Raw genomic sequence first — 18,487 nt, forward strand, 5'->3', positions numbered from 1 at the left:
AACTCTTATTCCTGTTATCTGGAATTTTTTCATTTCTTTGCAAATGCCACTCTTCTTATCAAACAAGGGATGGATGTAGGTAGAGAAAGAAAATCCATGACGTGGATTTAGTAGTTAGTTTTCAGCCTAAGCCTATTAACTTGCAAATATTCTAACTTGTTACCCCCCTTTCTGGGAGTAAATGTCCATATGTCATGTTATTTGAGGCAACAATTTAGAAGTTAAGACATTTTAAGGCAAATAGTCTTCTTACAGCCCTTGGGGCTATTTTCTTTTGTAAATGTACTTGAACGGATGTTTCTAACTGCAGGTCATTCTCCACACAGAGGACTTGAGAATCTGGCATTAATTTGTGTACTTGTCTATTCCAGATCCGGATACACTCCACCTTTATATAGAATACACACTGTTCTAAAAACACTACATTGACCAAACAGTCCTTATTTGCTTTGGCTGAACTTAAGAGTTAATGGATGGACTTGATGTACAATAAGATAGATACAAAACTGAGTGATAGTCCCCTGAGAGATTCACTTTAAGACATGTTACATATTATCCTTCAGTCCCATCCACTGAACTTTTATCTTTATGTTATTTTTCTGTCATTGAATAGACTAGATAATCCTTTTAAGTAAATAACAGTTGGTTTCAGCATGTTAATTTTCAGAAATGTTTGTACTTACATTCAATGCAGGAGTGAAGTGATCGACTATTGTCTCGCTCCCTCTGGTGGACAATTGTATTAAAAAAATCAAACTACACATAGTCTTGTGTGGCTGGGACAGGTTGTGACTAGTTCTGGTGTTTTAACATTTGTGTTAAATAACAGCAGTAGTAAAGCACATAGCAGTACTAATGCTGTTGCTGTTTCTCTTGTTATTGAGTAGTGACACTGCTGTGAATAAACGAATTAGAAGCCGACTTCACCCCATAAATTTAGAACAGTGCTACATCAGGATAAGGCTCATGCTAAAATTCAACAATGTAGTTAATTCAGCAGTCTAAACATTACTCCACAGATTATCCTGGAATCCTCCAATAGCTAGACTTTTCGCTCAATAATGCATATTTTTGGAAATTTAGCAGATGATTATTTTTATCTTGAATCAGTTTATTTTGATAAATTTATTATTTGTTCGTTCATGATCTTCTGAATTTACAGACTCACTGAAGATGCTTTATTTTTCTTATGGAAATTAATCGATATCAAGTGTTACCTAGGTGGTTGTTTTTTGCTCTTCAGCAAGGTTAAACCAGAAAGAAATTGCATAAAGGCTTTCGATTAGATTAAATTTCATTTGTATATAACAATAATTTTATTTTATGTATTAATAACAGTTCACGTTTGTTGAGTTAAGCATTTGATGGGCATTGTGTCATTTAATTTTTCAGTAACTCTGTGAGGCAGGTAGGTAGTTGTTATTATCCACATTTTATAGAGGCTGGTGAAGGTGGGCCTAGCTCATCCAGGTGTTCTCAGTTCAGAGTTTGTAACCACAACAATATACTGCCTCCTGAAGTAGGTGATAAATAAGTATATGTGTGGCTAATACCCTTATGAGACTCCTAGTACTGGAAACTTTACATTTCCATCTTTGAACTGGGGAATTCAAAGACTACCTCAACCTGGAGATAGATTTTTACCTTTTCTCTTTCTGTTTTCTAATTGTGAATAGGCCTTGTAGTAGAATGTATTTACATTTTGTTTAGATACTTAAGACAAATTATATCTATTATCATAGAAACAGGTTTCATGAGAAAAACACATTTTAGCTCATTAGCTTCCTCACTAAGTCTTTGAAAGAGATGCTGTTAGGTGTAAACGTGGGAAGGAAGGATACAATTGCTATGTACTAATGCTAAAGCTCTAGCAGGGCACATCGAGGGTTAGGTACTGAAGACCTTTATGAAGAATTTTTGAAACAGATACAGATAATTAAGGGTAATTTAGGAAATTCCTTTTCTGAAAATATTCAGAATTAGAATAAGGAAATTTTCTTGAAGTTGGCAATTATAAAGAATAGCTACCATATAAATGCTTTACATGTATTATCTTTTTAATTCTTATAATAAGATAGTGATTGTTAATAACCTCACTTAATTATTATAGGCAGTATCCAGAAGAGAAAGCTGAGACCCAGAGAAGTTAAGTAGTTTGCACACGGATATATGGTTAATAAATGGTGAAGTTGGGATCAGAACTCACATGATGTGGTCTGGCTGAAGAGCCCACCCTCTGAACCAATTTGCTATACAGCAGTGCTGTCCAATAGAACTTTTTGTGATAATGGAAGTGTTTGATGTCTGTTTCGTCCAATGCAGTAGCCACTAGGCGCATGGGCTACTGAGCACATGCAACGTGGCTAGTCCAACTAAGGAACCTGATTTTTTGTTTTTAAAATTTTAATTAATTTAAATTTAAATAGCCTCTGTGTGGTTAGTGTCTGCTGTTTTGGACAGAGCGGCGTTACAGGGTCTTTCAGATCATGTAGTAGGGGAGACATGAGAACTTTAAAATTACCCTGTCTAACTCCTTGTTTTTACTGATCAAGAAACTGAAAACCACATGGTTAGTAATCTGCTTAGAGTCATAAAATTAAGGAAAGGGACAAAATTATAAGTAGAGTCAGAAAATTAAGGAAAGGGACAAAATTATTAGTAGATGTTTATACTTCTCAGTTACAACTCTTCCCTTTCTGCACTTTGGTGACACCTTCAAACTTACGTTTCTGCTGCTATTGTTAATATTAGATTGTAAAACTACTGTTTTTGAAAAAAAATATTTTTTTCTGAAATACACGTCCAGTGAGTGCTTTCCTCTTTTCTCAGGTTATAGAAACATTATCGCGACTCTCTCGCACACCTGTAGCGCTGGCCACAGGAATCAGGTAAGCTAGCTTCTCTGTGGTTTGTATGTCCTGTTCAGTTCAATGAAGTGATTGTTTATTGAATGGCTACTATGTGTAAAGCACTTTGCATACAGGGACCGCATCTCATTCATGAAGAGTGGCCGGGTATGTAAGTGCTCAATAGACATTTGAAATTTATTGAGCAAGTAAGAACTTATTCGTAGTGTTGAATAAGACACATTGGCTAAACATCGTTCTCAACTCACTGGTGACTGTCACTGATACAGTTCTTTCTTTTAACTTCCTCTAACATTCCTATACAGGTGATTCATTAAGACAAACACAAATGCTTAATTAAATAGATATTTTAAAAGACATTGCAGTACATTTATATCCTGTAGGCCATAACAATAAGTCACAACTTCTAGGCGTTTAAGAAATAATCAGACAAGTATAAAATAATATATGTTTGAGAAGGTGTATTGAAAGTTTGGAACTAAGTGACAAACTTGGAAGTACTGTTGATCCTTGAAAAACGTGGGGATTAGGAGCACCAACCATCCACACAGTTGAAAATTTGAGTATAACTTGTATTCGGCCCTTTGCATCCTCAGTTCCTCTGCCACCGTGGTTCCAACCAACTGTGGATCGTGTAGTATTGTAGTATTTACTATTGAACAAAATCCATTTATAAGTGGACGTGTGCAGTTCAAACCTTGTTGTTCAAGGGTCCACTGTAAATTGGTTAAATCATACCTTCTCCATGCAGTGAAGCATTATGCAGTCAGTTAAGTAAGGAAAGGTAGATGTGTTATGTTGTGTCGGGCCTTTTCTGTTTAAAATACTGCATATTCAAGTTAGGTCAGTCAGAAAGTTGTATTATTAGGAATGTTAGAAATACAGAAAAACAGTTTCAGTAGCCACACAGCCAGGCCACGTGGAAATGGGATGGATCTCATTTTTTACCTGATTTCCTCAGGGCTCCATAATTCAGTCTCCAGCCGTTATGGGGCTCTGTGACCCTGGGTCTCTTCTTCTGTTGCTTCCATTTTTTTTTTTTTTTTTTGCGGTACGTGGACCTCTCACAGTTGTGGCCTCTCCCGTTGCGGAGCACAGGCTCCAGACGTGCAGGCCCAGCGGCCATAGCTCAGGGGTGCAGCCGCTCCGCGGCATGTGGGATCTTCCCGGACTGGGGCACGAACCCGTGTCCCCTGCATCGGCAGGCGGACTCTCAACCACTGTGCCACCAGGGAAGCCCTGTTGCTTCCATTTTTCTGTTCACATTCAGATTCAAACAGAGAGGATCCAAGCATGACAGCCCTGTCCCTGGGTACAAAGCACAGTGACCTTGGGGAAGACACCCACAGACCCTTCCTCAGAAATGGACCATGAGTTTGGCAGCTTTTTACAGTAGTCTGTAGGCTGGATAAATGTTCCATACCTTGTCATTTTCTCTTCAATACATGATTATCTTTCCATGTCAACATATATTTTGTTATATGCAAACAGAAAATTTTGAAATAGCATGATTCTATTCTTATGTATTTATATATTGTTGATTCTGAAACTATATATAGAAGAGTTTTTTCCTTGTTATTCTTACTTATAATTTCAATTTTTTACTACAATAGACGTGTATATAAGAGTATAATAAAATGTGTCAAAATTTATTTAAAAAAGGGTTTTGAAACTGGCATTTCTCACACATTTTAATTTATTTGAAAGATATATGTTCCTCAGATGTCTTAAGTACTAAGTTAATACATAAACGAATGTGAAAATGTTTTCACTATACTAAATATAATTATTTAGTAATTATCTAGTGCTTATTTTTTATTTTGATGGATCCTCTTGTTTTTATGGAACATATGACATGCTGACTTCATGTAAAAAAGGGTAAAACTTCTGGCACTATAGTATAATCACTGTGATTTTGTTAGACATAAATTTAGGGCATTATGTCGGTGTTACGAATAAAGATCATAGTACGAAGCAAACAAGGGAAGCCAATGTCTAGGAATAGGGTAGAAACTAAAGTGATTTTCTTTGAGCAGGGGACAAAGAAAACATCGTACTCTTTTTGAGGCCTGTTTGATTTATTTGTCCGATAGATGAAAAATAAAATTTACAATTCACACAACTTACGGTCTGAGTAGAAAAGTATATCAGAGTCAATGATCATATATAAAGGGCATGGCATTTTTGTTTTCTAATTCTCATCTATACTAGTAAATTGAGTCATGCTAGAATGGCTGTTACCAAATTACCAAGTTATTTGTCAGGTCAGATTCTGTAAGTGCAAAGAATCTGAATGGTGCTGAAGGCAAGGACCCACTCTGAGCTGGGGAGCTTCAGTGGACGCTGATGTGAGCCTGCAGGTGTGTGGCTGGTGGGAGGTCAGATGAGCACCTCAGCACGTCCACAACTGCTCACATGACTGTGGTGACCAGCCGTGATTGCTACAGGTGATTTGGCATGCCTCCCTGGGGGACCCTGACACAGCCACAGGCAGGCACTTTGGGAGAAGCCCCAGATGTCGTGTTAAACATGGTGACTGATCTGACCGCTTTGGCAGCAGCTGAACGTATGTGTTTCATGAGAGGTGAACGTCCAGCCTGGTTGTTGCCTATTCACTCTTTGTTTTTTCCCTCCCTCCTAGGCCCTTCCCGACAGAAGAAAGCGTTAATGATGATGACATCTACAAAGGCCTGCCTGATTTAATAGAGTATGTTGAGCATTTTCAACAAAAGTACACCACTGTCAATTTTTGCATCCTTTGTGGATTTTAACCGTGGGTGTTAAAATAGCTCTCTGAAAAAAAAAAAAATAGCTCTCTGAAGGGGAACCATGGCTCAGTGATTAAGACATGTGAGAATTAACCTCCAACTCCTGATGGAAAGCTTCATGAGAAAATGTACTTCAACTGGCTTTTAATTCCTCTTGTGTGTCTTGCATTGTGCAAGTCTCTATGGAGAGTAAGGAAACAGACAGCAATGAAGTAACATTTGGAAGTTTCTCAAAGGCATAGTAAAGGTAGTAGATAAACCTGGAATCAGACAATTAACAAGAGAAGTATTAATAGAATCTACCACCGGACTTGTAGGATAGATAGTGCTTGCTGTGTAAGTTCAAGGAAGAATGAGATCAGTGTGGGTGGGAGTTATTCAGGGATGTTTCATTAGATGGTGTTGATTCTGAGGAGAGAATCCTTTTGGGCTGCATTATTTAATAGTTGGGAGAGGCTAAAGGTCTTTGCAGCTGGTTATCTTCCGCTGATTGACTTGTGCAGATTACAAATAAAGGTAAAACTTGATCCTCACCCCTCAAGGAACTGATGCCAAAGATCAGGTATGTTTGCAAAGAATTATAAGAAGACATAGATTCTGCTCCAGGAGAGATTCAGATCCTGTGGAAATTCATCCACTGATCCATCCTAATACCCCAGCACACGGACCTTGTTCTCGCTCTAGGACTTTTACACTTGCTGTCCCTTCTGCCCATGTGGCTGACCCGTCTCCATCCAAGTCTTTGCTCAGATGGCTCTCCCAGCGAGACCTTTCCTATCTAAAATTGCTGCCACCCTTACCTTGCTCTGTGTTTTTATGGTACTTGCCTCTACCTGAGGCAGTCTCGGCTTGCTTCATTTTTGGTCTGTCTCCTCATCAGAAGGCCTGCTTCATGAGGTCAGGGACTTGACCTTGTTCTTGACTCTTTTCCTAGCACTTCAAACAGTGTCTAGTGTCTAGTAGGTCCTCAGTAAGTATCTGTTTTCTGAATTAATAGGCCAAAGCTGCATTGAGCACTTACTGTCTTACAGGCATGATGCTTCAGGCTGGAGCTGTCTATCATGGGACATCTATCAGTTCATAGGAGCTTATGGAGTGCACGTTTCTGTCCTAACCACGTTACAAGCGTCTCTCATGTAACACCACATTATGAGGTTGTTCCTAGTATCACCATAGTTTACAAATGAGAAAATGAGGCTTGAAAAGCTAAGTAACTTGCTGAAGATCATATTGCTAGTAAATAGTAGTCTTTGGATTGGAACCCAGGCAGTTCTTATTCTAGCGTGGAGGCTCTTACGCACTGCATTGATTCCCAGATGCACCCTGCCTTGCTCCTCTGAGAACTTTCAGCAGGAGAGCACCGTGACAGGAGCCACCGGGAAGGCTGGTAGCCCTTCCCAGAGTAGGCTGCCTTTTTTTTTTTTTTTTTTTTTAAATATGTATTTTTTTTTCCTATTTAAGTTCCCTTGACTTCCTACACCGCCACCACTGTCCTAGGCTCATGTGTTTTTTTGTTTGTTTGTTTGTTTGTTTGTTTTGTGGTACACGGGCCTCTCCCTGCTGTGGCCTCTCTCGCTGCGGAGCACAGGCTCCGGACGCGCAGGCCCAGCGGCCATGGCTCACGGGCCCAGCCGCTCCGCGGCACGTGGGATCCTCCCGGACCGGGGCATGAACCCGTGTCCCCTGCATCGGCAGGCAGACTCCCAACCACCGCGCCACCAGGGAAGCCCCTAGGCTGCCTTTGAATGGGCCTCGAAGTCTTGTATTTTACATGTGTATCAAGAATGGTTTCTTGTCTCTTCTTAAAATCTCCAAGAACTCACTAATCTTCAGCAAGGTAATTGCTGATTGTCTCATTGAATTGGATACAATCTTCATAAAGTGACTATAAGATTACTTATAAGATAATCGAATTCCTTGTCGTCTTAGAAAGAATATTATTTCCAGTGCTATGATGACATTCTATCTTAACTCCCCACCCACACCTACTCATTTTTATAATCTTCCCTCGTCTTGTTCTGTTGATGCCAAGATAAATCCTGTGAGGATGCAAGTTTGGAGAAAACTTGGGCCCCCGAACTGGCTGCTCTGAGATGCCAGCTCACATGCTCTGGGAGGTGCAGTCTGCTTCACCTCTTCACCAGGTGGTCGGAGGTCCAAATGTCGTGTGTTTCCTGCAAATGCCTGCTTTGGAGTTTGCTCTGAGGGTTTGCTTTTCAGTCTTGGCTTTGTTATGATCTCTATGGGCTCATAGACTTCCCTTTAACCTCTGGGGGTGAATCGCTTGAAGGGAGGGCCCCAGAACAAACACTGGTCTGCTCCCCAGGCAGGGGGAGTCATTCTGTCCTCACGTGGAGGGAAACAGACACAGGATGGAATGGAGAGCGTGTGAGATGGCTAAAGGGTAGTGTCCTTGCTCCTTCAACCTTTATGACCAGGGTGTCAGACGGGACCATATCTAGGTTGCCCAGACACAGGAAAGCTAATATAGTTTGCTGTTGATTTATTGACCATTTGAAGAATCACAGCTTTTTCCTCCCTCTCCCTTCTTCATTTTGTGCAAATCAGAGATTACTGCCCAAACTGTTAGCAAGAAAAACAGCTTTAGTATGGGATTGAATAACAAAACCCAAACTGTTCTAGCCCAGTTGCAATGTGTGTGGGTGCGTGTGTGTCACTCCTACAATTCTTAGAGAAGAATCTGTGTGAATTTATACATATGTACTTCTGCCCTCATGCAAAATAGTCAATAGCAAGAATTAAGAAAGACGATGTGATTTCTTTGTTTGTTTTTTGGCTTTTTTTTTGTTGGTTTGGGGGTGGGAGTTGGAGGGTCTGAGGGAGGAAAAGGATTTCACAGCCTGTTTTCCTTCTGAACAGGATCCCCTTTGATACAGAACCTACTCCTTTATCATTTCTTTAATCTCAGTTCCTTCATGAACTCATCAGACCTTCCTACCCTTTGATGAGTTATAGAAAGTGCTCGAACCAGTTTAACGGCCCCACTGTTCTCAGGCGAGACTGCCTGCCTAAGCCCCTCAGTATGGAAATTCTGGAACTGCCAATAAGACTCACCATCTCCCCAGTTTTTCAGAGTAGAGAGCTGAAAGCATCCTTCGGTCCTCCCCCTTCTCCCTAATCCGGATTGGTTCCCAAGTCTGGTTGGTGGTAGCTGACACGGTCTCCTGAGTCTCTGTTTCTCTCCTCATCTGCCTTTACCCTGGTTATGGTACTCGTTACCTCTCACCCACAGCATTTCATTTCTTGGCTTCTCTATCTCCCTGCTTGGCTTCTTGACCCTCCACACTACCCCTCTATAACCCCCTGTGGTCCTCAGATGCCCAGTTAAGGTTGAGCTCTCAGAGCGCAGGGCCCTTCTCAGATTGGTTCACCTCTTCCCTCTGGGGCTCCCCTCACTCACCTGGTCTCACTGGACGGGACTCCACCCCTCACATCGCCAGCTTCTGCACACCTCTCTGCCATCGCACAGGTTGGGGTCCTTTGAATGCTCATCCCCTCTTCTCATTCATTGTGTCACCCTGGAGGGTGGAAACTGTGTCTGCCTTGTCTGCAGCTATATCTGCTGGAACACAGTATTTATTCAGCAAATACCTATTGAGTAAATAAATACACTCAAGATCCAGTTTAGATGTAATATCTTCCAAGAAGCTTTCTCTTCCTTCCTTAGTCAGAGTTATTCTTACTCTTTCCTCTGCACTCATAGAATTATGTGTTTATGTGCTGTTTTCCACACTAGACTATGGGAGAGCCCTTGGATCTTCTTAGCACTGGTGAGTCTGGCAATCAGTAGGTTCTTAGTTTTAAGAATCAGGTAGATGGGTGGACGGGTGGACAGGTAATCCTGGAATGAATTTTTCTCACAGCAGGTTCTCTGAAACTTCTCTCACCACCAGATCATTCTCCCTTAAGGCACCTTCCTTTCTTCTGGGTGTCTGAAAGTTCATTTCTGTCAAATGCCTCCAGATAACTCTTCATGACAAACATAGACAACCTTGTGATTGCACCTACTTTGAAAAATGCTGTGAGTTGCAGAGTGACATTTATAGTTAGTGTTTTTATTTTTGTACGTATCAATTTATAATGTTCTATCTGCACAGGCCCAAGAGAAATGCTAAGGGCTGGCAGTACTGAAGGAGCTGAATTTCTTTTCAGAGAGATATTAATGCTTCTTTCTAACATACCTAAATTTATTAGTCTCAGTTCTTTGGCATTATTAGTTAATAGAAGCTAATTCTAGAACTCTTGAACTGAAAGGAAAAGCTTAAGGAGTAGTAACAATGGGTGATAGGTGGAAACAGCTGTTTCTGTGTTGACTGAATAGGGCCCAATTTTTAAAGTCTCCATGAACGCTTCCACAGTGACTGATTATCTTTCCCAAACCCTTCATTTGAGATTGTAAATCTATTCACTTTGTTATAAAGTGGAAGCTAACACACCACTGTAAAGCAATTATACTCCAATAAAGATGTTAACATAAAAATAGAGATTATTTTCCACTGCCAGGAGACCAGCAGAAGAATTTCAATGGCTTTTAAAAATGTCTTGTGGCCTTGGGACCATTTCTTTAAGCAAAATACAAATAGAACAGATAAAAGCAGAATCTGACAGAATCAAACCTGTGGGTACCCTCTGAGTGGCCTTGAAGGAACATGGTTTGAAAACCATTGCATTAGATATTGACAATTATAATCAGCAGAAATTTTTGCTTTATAACAATTATTTATAACATATTAGATCCTCCCCAACTCCCGTGTCTTCTCCATATTATACCCTTTAATACAGGTAATGAAACTGAGGCCTTGACATATGAAAAATGGGAGGTAGTATGATAGAGCAGTTAAAACACTCAGTGTGTGAGACAGACTGGGTTTTAAATCCCAGCTCTGCTGTCTGACTAGCTGTGTTATCCTGAGCAAGTCAAAGAACATTTTGTTCTCTCAAAGTCCTTATAACTCTAATTGGCCAAACAACAGTGCCTACCTGATAACACAATTAATGCTGGACCTGGGCAAACCAGGTGAGATAATCCATGCAGAGAGGCGTAGTAAGTGCCCAGTGAAGGTTAGGGCACTGCCATTGTCAGATTCTGTGGTTGTCGTTTGTCATTGTTCTTATTAGGAGGGGCAGAGCTGTAATGTAAACCTTTGACTCTTTCCACTGTATTTGATTTGCTCTCTGGATTTTCTGCTAAAATCCAGTAAGCTATTTCTAACTACTGTATTTACTGCATGGTAGAAAATGATGTTTATGTTATACCTTTTGCTTCAGTGAAACCCGTGTGGAAGATGAAGAGGGTCTGTACGACTGTGTTTATGGGGAAGACGAAGGTGGCGAAGTGTACGAGGACTTGATGAAGGCAGAGGAGGCGCATCAGCCTGTAAGACTTTGACTTGCCTGTTTTTTAAGTTACTCTGAGTATCTTATTAGGAAAGTGATTACTGGAATGACTAATTAATATAATAATTAATAAAATAAAATAATATTTATATTTTAATTATACTAATTATAATTATAAAATAATAGCATAATTATAATTAATACAATAGTTCTAATTATTTATGTAACTTCTGCTGGGATCATTGTTTTTCTTTTTTATCTTGCTTACAACTCTATAACCATGACTTGTTATTCTGAGTATTTTATTAGGAAAGTGATTATTTGAAAGACTAATTAATACAATAATTATAATTAATAAAATGAAACAATATTTATGTTATAAGTATATTAATTATAATGATAAAATAATAGCATAATTATATTAATACAATAATTATTTATGTAACTTCTGGGATCTTTTTGTTGTTTGTTTTCTTTTTTATGTTTACTTGCTTGTAACTGTATAACCATGACCTGTTGCTGCATTTGGAAACATGACGTTTTACAGTTCAGAACAACCATAGGGAATCTCTGGTCTAATTCTCTCAGTTTACTAGTAAGAAAATCAAGTCCAGCAAGTAAACGGCATGCCACACAGCTAAATGATTGCAGAGTGGCAGTAGAACATAATTTCAGGGGATCATGAAATTATATTGTTATGAAAGGAAATCTCTTACAAAGCAGGTAAATCTACTTTAAGTTTGATGTGGCATAAAGTCTAGGTTAAAGAATATTTCTTCCTATTTGTTAGGGGTTGATATGAGGTATTTTTGTTGTTGTTGTTTGTTTCATTATAGGTCTCCTAGCATTTTTTACTATTTTATAAACTTAGTTTCAGATATTGCCATAGTCAACAGGAGCCCACAAAGCTTTATCTGCATTAAAATATCTAAAACATTCAGAATTACTTTGAATGATTTTCTCATATATAATCTGAAATGAAAAATAAGGTCAGTTGCTTAAGCTTTTATTAACATATTCTTTCTTTACACAGAAGACTTTCTTCATCAGCTGGGTGGTACTTTAGGTTTCTTTGGTGCTTTGATGAATTCGCTCAACTCTCTTGGACCTCTTGCATTTAACAAAGGGCCGGCGGGTTGTCCGGTGCCCACACAGGGGACAGTAGCTTCTGTGGGATGGAAACAAGTTGGCTGGCCTGTGTTCAGTAAACGTCAGGAATATGTGCTTTAACCCACTGCACGAGCTGACAGGACACCTGTGGTAGCAGTTTAAGAGTGTTTTAGGTGATGGAGTATCATCCATACCCCTTTAATTATCAACTGCTTTGGGCACAAGCAAATTTTTCATTGTCTTTCCCAAGGACTGTCTTCACTGAGCTGACGGTGCTGGGCTGTTCATGTGGCCCAGGGTGAGCAGTGATGATGGTTGAACGCACAGAGCCCTTCTTGTGCATTCCTCAGGGTGTTAAGCACGCTTCACAGGTTATCTCATTTACAGCTCCTTGGGCTGGGTACTGTAATTCTGTTTTATAGATGAGAAAACCGAGACACAGAGATATTAGATAACTTCTTCACGATAACAAACTAATAACAGCAAAACTGGTTCTTGAACCAAATTCTGTCTGATCCCCAAAACTTTGATCTTCCTACTATGTTCTACTGCCTCGAGTCTTAAACAGTAAGAGAGCCAAACACCAAGATGTTAACTCTTGAAAAAATATTTTAAGATTTTTTAATTACCAAATATCCTTTTATGATTTTTGCAGTTATTTCTACGGCACTTGTAAAGTATGCTGTACATTAAGAAAACTGTATAAGACCGTTCATGATGTTTCCAGATTCAGTAACATTTATAATAATATCGATATTTCAGTTTAAAGAGAGTATACTCAAAAGTATATTTTTAATTATCTAAGACTTTTTCATTTACATTGTTCAAATTCTTTTAAAAAGCAAAGATCCTTCACAAATGCAGTTAAATATATCTTTCAGTTATGTGTTTTATTAGAATGTAACACTTAAAAAATCAATAATTTTTATTTCTTTCTACTACTGGAAAGATTAATACATGAATTTGATTAAATAATGTTAATTTGAAAATTCTAATTGTAGAAATGTCCAGAAAATGACATACGAAGTTGCTGCCTAGCAGAAATCAAGCAGACAGAAGAAAAATATACAGAAACATTGGAGTCAATAGAAAAAGTAAGTCATCAGGTATCATTCTTGATGCTCCAATACTGCCTTGCTAATACATTAGGCTCAGTGTTTCTACAGTGTCTGCATATTCTGATTTTCAGCAGAACTTTGGGTTTAAAGATCTCAAAGCAGATTTACTCATCCCACAATGATTTATTGATTTCTTAGTGTGTGAATGGCACTATTCTAGGGACTGGGGGCACAGCAGTCAACACAACAAAGCTCTAGTTCTCATGACACTCTCATGGGAGGGTTTATAATTTAAGCAAATGAGTATGCCAGGTGGTGATATTATTCTCTGAAGAAAACTAAGGCAGAGGAAGGGGGTAGTGAGTGATGGGGGAGGCTGGTGTTACCTTATATAGAGTGGTAGTGGAAGGCCTCTGTGGTCAGATCATATTTAAGCAGACAGCTTTGTGAATGGAGGGAGTAAGCCATGCGAATATCCCAGAGTGGACAATCCCTGGGAGAAAGGCCCTCACGTGGGACAGTGTTCAGTGTGCTTCAGGGAACAGCAACAGCCCAGGAGGCTGAAGCAGAATGAGTGCAGGGGAGCAGTGAGATCAGAGACTTGGTGAGTCCCCAGGTCACAGGGGGCATATAGGAGCACCTGGCTAAAAGCTAGAGCGTTTTGAGTAGAGGAAGTGATGGGATCTAATGTAAGTTTTTAACAGATCATTCTGACTCTTGCCAGGCAAGGGTGGAAATTGAGAAAAATGTTAGAAGGATATCGCAGTAATTAAATTGATGGAAAATGGTGGTATTGGTAGAGGTGGTAAGGAGTGGTCAGATTCTGAATAAATTTTGAAAGTAGAGCCAAGTGGATTTGATGATGGATTAGGTAAAGGATGTGTGGAAAAGAGCAATCAAGAATGCTAGGTTTTCTGTTCTTGTTTTTTTTTTTTTTTTTTTTTGGCCACGCCACATGGCTTGGTTTGTGGGATCTTAGTTCCCTGGCCAGGGATTGAACCCTGGTCCCACAACAGTGGAAGTGCAAGAGTCCTAACCACTGGACTGCCCAGTGGAAATTCCTAACAATGCTAGGTTTTTAGCATGAGTAACTGTGTAAATGGTGAAGATGGTGACTGAGATGGAGAAGGACAGGTGTAGGAATCACGAGTCTGTTGGGACTTACTAAATTTGCAATACCTATTAGCTTCCAAGGGGATGTACTGAGGAGGAAGTTAGATGTATGAGTCTGACATTCAGGGGAAAGGTTGAATGGATGTATAGATTGGGCCATTATCATTATTCAATGGTGTTTAAAGCCATGGCACTAGATGAATCACCAAGGGAATGGATGTTGATAGAGAAGAGGTTTGAGGTCACCTCTGGTGACTTCCACATTTGGAGGCTAGGAGAATGAGAACCAGGAGAAAGTTTTGGAAGTTTAAAAAGAGAGATGAAGGCGTGGAAGAGTTGTTTAGGAGAACGAGAGGGTAAATATACTAGAATTATGTAGCATTACAGGCTCATTTGGGTTTTGTGATTATATTTTTAATTAGCTATCAGTGTAGCTCCTGTTTAACTTCGTAGGTATAGGCACAAAATATATGGCAAGCTAGATTTAACCAGGGTTTTCATTTTTCTAGAATGAAAGAAGAGAGGGTAAGGGTACTTGTAGGGCAGTGATTCTGATGATGGCTCTTGGAATGTAAACTGGGTAAGAATGGAAGTGAGGACATGAGGGATGTGAGATGGTTGGGGGTTGGCAGACCCAGTGGGTTGGAGAAGTCCTTGGAGAAATGAGCTGTAAAGGTAGGGGGGTGGAGGTCAGAGATTTGCTTGCTTCAACTTAATTCTATGGAGCATATGCAGTTGTTGGTAATGACAGGGTCTTGGGCTATGACCACAAGAGGACCTGAGCTAGGATGGGGCACAGATTATTGGAGTTCAAGGAACCGAGAGGCCAGGCTATTGGAAGGACCATCTGCACAGATACTGATATGACCAAAAATGAAGATGGGAGTAGTAATGGACAGAGATATGGTAGGCCAGGAACTAAAATTCTCAAAAGAATGAAGGGGAATGATCCATATGCAAATTATTGATCTCAGGGATCTAGAATCTTCACAGAGCATTTGATGGATGTCTTGAGTTAGTCCTCAAACATATCTCCAGAAGGTTGCCATTTTTTGCCAGTTCAGCCAGTGGTGTTCTCTCTTCTTTTTTTTCTTACTTTCAGAAGGATTTATAGCCCAAATCTTTTATTTTATATTTTAAATGTATTAACTTGTATTTATGTCTTTATATCTCTGTTCAAATGTAGAATCTTTACAGTAGAGAAAATAGTTTCTGCTTTTTTCTTGGTATTCATAATACTGATTAACTTTCAGGAATATTTATTGCTCATTGATGAACAACTATTATATAGATTAGGACAAGTTGTGCTTAATTACTACCCCTCTCTTCTCTCCTGGTAGTATTTCATGGCACCATTAAAAAGATTTCTGACAGCAGCTGAATTTGATTCAGTATTCATCAACATTCCTGTAAGTAAAAATATGCTAGCTAAAATTGTGGTACACTTCTATAAAATCCTCATTTTCTTATTGGGTCCCTATTTGAACATTCTATTGTATTTTTAAAGAATTTTACCCCAATTTTCTGCCTCCTGAGTTCTTATAGTCTTATTTTCTGGAAATAACTAGTAAGTCATATTGTCAAACAAAAGTCAGAATGTATGCTGAACGCAAAAGGATAAGGTTGATGTATTATACTTAACTGCTTGTCACAACAAGGTAGTCTCAGTTAATCCCTGGTGTTACGGTCTCTTTCTCTTGTGGGAATCCCCTTCTGCCCCACTCCCTGCTCTATTGTTCTTCTAGCCCCCCAACCCCATCTTACAGACACTGTCCTGGCTCCATCTGTCTCCTTCACTTCCCTCCATTCCTACACTTCCTTGGCCTCTGCTTTTTGGTGTTTTCTGCTTCTGGTTGCATCAGCCTAAACTCCCATTTCTGAAACAGTCTTTTATTTTTTTAATAAATAAATTTATTTATTTGTTTTTGGCTGTGTTGGGTTTTTGTTGCTGCATGGGCCTTCTCTAGTTGCGTCGAGTGGGGGCTACTCTTCGTTGCGGTGTCCAGGCTTCTCATTTGTGGTGGCTTCTCTTGTTGCAGAGCACGGGCTCCAGGCGCACGGGCTTCAGTACTTGTGGCACATGGGCTCAGTAGTTGTGGCACATGGGCTTAGTTGTTCCGCAGCATGTGGGATCTTCCTGGACCAGGGCTTGAACCTGTGTCCCCTGCATTGACAGGTGGATTCTTAACCACTGTGCCACCAGGGCAGCCCGATATAACAGTCTGTTTTAATGGTAAGATGTGAGGAGCTTTTCTTCACATTTATATAGCATTTCAAATTTCAGGGTACCTTATTATCTGACAGTCCTAAAAGGATATTTACCCAAAAGCATAGAGGCAAGCCAAATGCAATACCATGTAAGGTCTTGCTAGGCAAGATTCAAGTTCTTAGACCTCTAGAACTGGCCTCAGTTTTTTTTTTTCCTTTAATATTTATTTAATTTATTTATTTTGGCTATGCTAGGTCTTCGTTGCAGCACACGGGACCTTCGTTGCAGCATGCGGACTTCTAGTTGCGGCATGCATGTGGGCTCTAGTTCCCCGACTAGGGGTCAGACCCGGGCCCCCTGCATTTGGAGTGCAGAGTCTTACCCACTAGACCACCAGGGTAGTCCCTCGGTTTTAATATGTAGCTCTTATATACAGTATATAAGCTTTTATGTACCGGCTTGCTTGTATCACCTGTAAAGTCTCTAATATTTTGATTCCTTTATGTTTAGCGTTGCTTTGCACCAGTTTAGCTCTGGCATGTTGTCCTTGTTCCTGATTTTGGCCAAATGAAGACATTTATTGATTTGTAATGTAGAAGGAAGAAAAAGATCCCAATATCAAATGAATATTTAACATAAAACAAACCACACATTTTAGGAAGATGAGGAGCTTGAACCACCTAAATACGCTCACTGTAACTTAGGACCCATTTGACAGTCCTTATTCTAATAGCTTTTCCATGCTCCTCAAAAAAGTGACAGGGCCAACATATTCATGTTTCACTTAACACCTCCTAAGGAAGGGCATGCCCTGCATCAATGTGTGCTCCAAGGTACACGGGAAGAGATCCTGGGAGAATTGGCATTTTGATTTGGATCTCCTCATTTCCTGGCTGTGACATGTATTTTACTGTCTGACCAAAAATTATTTGCTTATCAGGAAAAATGTGAAATTCTGACTTTTGAGTTGCCCTAGTAAACTGCCTACTACAATTTATTTGCTGCTTATTTATGACATTAGGTGGCTGGTTTCAAGTAATCTAGTCTGATTATTGTTAGCTTAGCTCCAGGACACCACTAATTGACCAAAGTACAAATCTACATTTTTATGTCTCGAGGACATGAATCATTACTTTATCCTGTCAGTAAAACATTAAGCACTTGGATAGTTTTATTTAAAAATTTAAAGTGATTATAAGATGAAACTGAACTGTACATATTTTTATACAAGGAATAAATTACCCTTTAATAACTAGAGAGAGAATTTCTTTTTCCACCGGACACTGACATTTCAAGTCAGATCTGAAATTGCTATTTTCCATGAACATGGCCTGTCTTTCTCCCCCCTCTCTCCCTCCCCTCCCCTTCCCCTTCTCTCTTTTCTCTTCTTTCCCTTCCTTTTTTTCCTCTTTACTGATGGTAGCAGGTTTATATATTGAGGGCATTCAGCATATCCTTGAATGGCAGGTCTGGCAGCAATAGGGATGCTGGGCTCTGGGTGATTTTTTTGGTTCTGATTCCTAATTTGCTTTACCACTGTTTTCTTTTCTAAGGAACTTGTAAAAGTTCATCGGAACCTAATGCAAGAGATTCATGATTCCATTGTAAATAAAAACGACCAGAACTTGTATCAAGTTTTCATTAACTACAAGGAAAGGTAACTTTTGGATTTTAAATTTTGTGGCTATTAGTTTGTAATTATAGTGAGGGTTAGTATTAAAATTGCTCATAGTAGCTATTACTATGGTTCATTAAGATACTGTCTGGGCAGTAATTAGAACATGTGACAGTTAATTTCTGGGTGGTGGTTGACCTCTATATGTGTATCAGAGAAAAAAAAAAGAAAAAAAGAAGGGTTCAGACTTTTGCATTGAAAACCAGAAGGTGCAGGTTCTGTCACTCTTGAGTCCTGTAGACTTTAGGAAGTCATTTTAACTCTCTGAGCCTCCTTTTTTCCATCTGTAAATGTTAGGGGTAGATTAGCTGGTACGTAGTGCTTTTTCC

At 39.5% G+C, this 18,487-nt stretch overlaps 1 protein-coding gene across 1 annotated transcript in view; it reads left to right on the top strand.

The window, feature by feature from the left end:
* VAV3 (vav guanine nucleotide exchange factor 3) overlaps positions 1-18,487 on the top strand; it is a 407,347-nt gene that overhangs the window by 181,280 nt on the left and 207,580 nt on the right. The window contains exons 3-8 of the mRNA XM_081216948.1: positions 2,830-2,888; positions 5,509-5,574; positions 10,925-11,033; positions 13,105-13,197; positions 15,615-15,683; positions 18,037-18,140. Coding sequence (XP_081073074.1) covers positions 2,830-2,888; positions 5,509-5,574; positions 10,925-11,033; positions 13,105-13,197; positions 15,615-15,683; positions 18,037-18,140 — 500 coding nt within the window. The remainder of the gene's footprint in view (positions 1-2,829; positions 2,889-5,508; positions 5,575-10,924; positions 11,034-13,104; positions 13,198-15,614; positions 15,684-18,036; positions 18,141-18,487) is intronic.

This window comes from Mesoplodon bidens, assembly GCF_964165515.1.
Source record: "Mesoplodon bidens genome assembly, chromosome: 2".
Lineage (NCBI taxonomy): Eukaryota > Metazoa > Chordata > Mammalia > Artiodactyla > Ziphiidae > Mesoplodon > Mesoplodon bidens.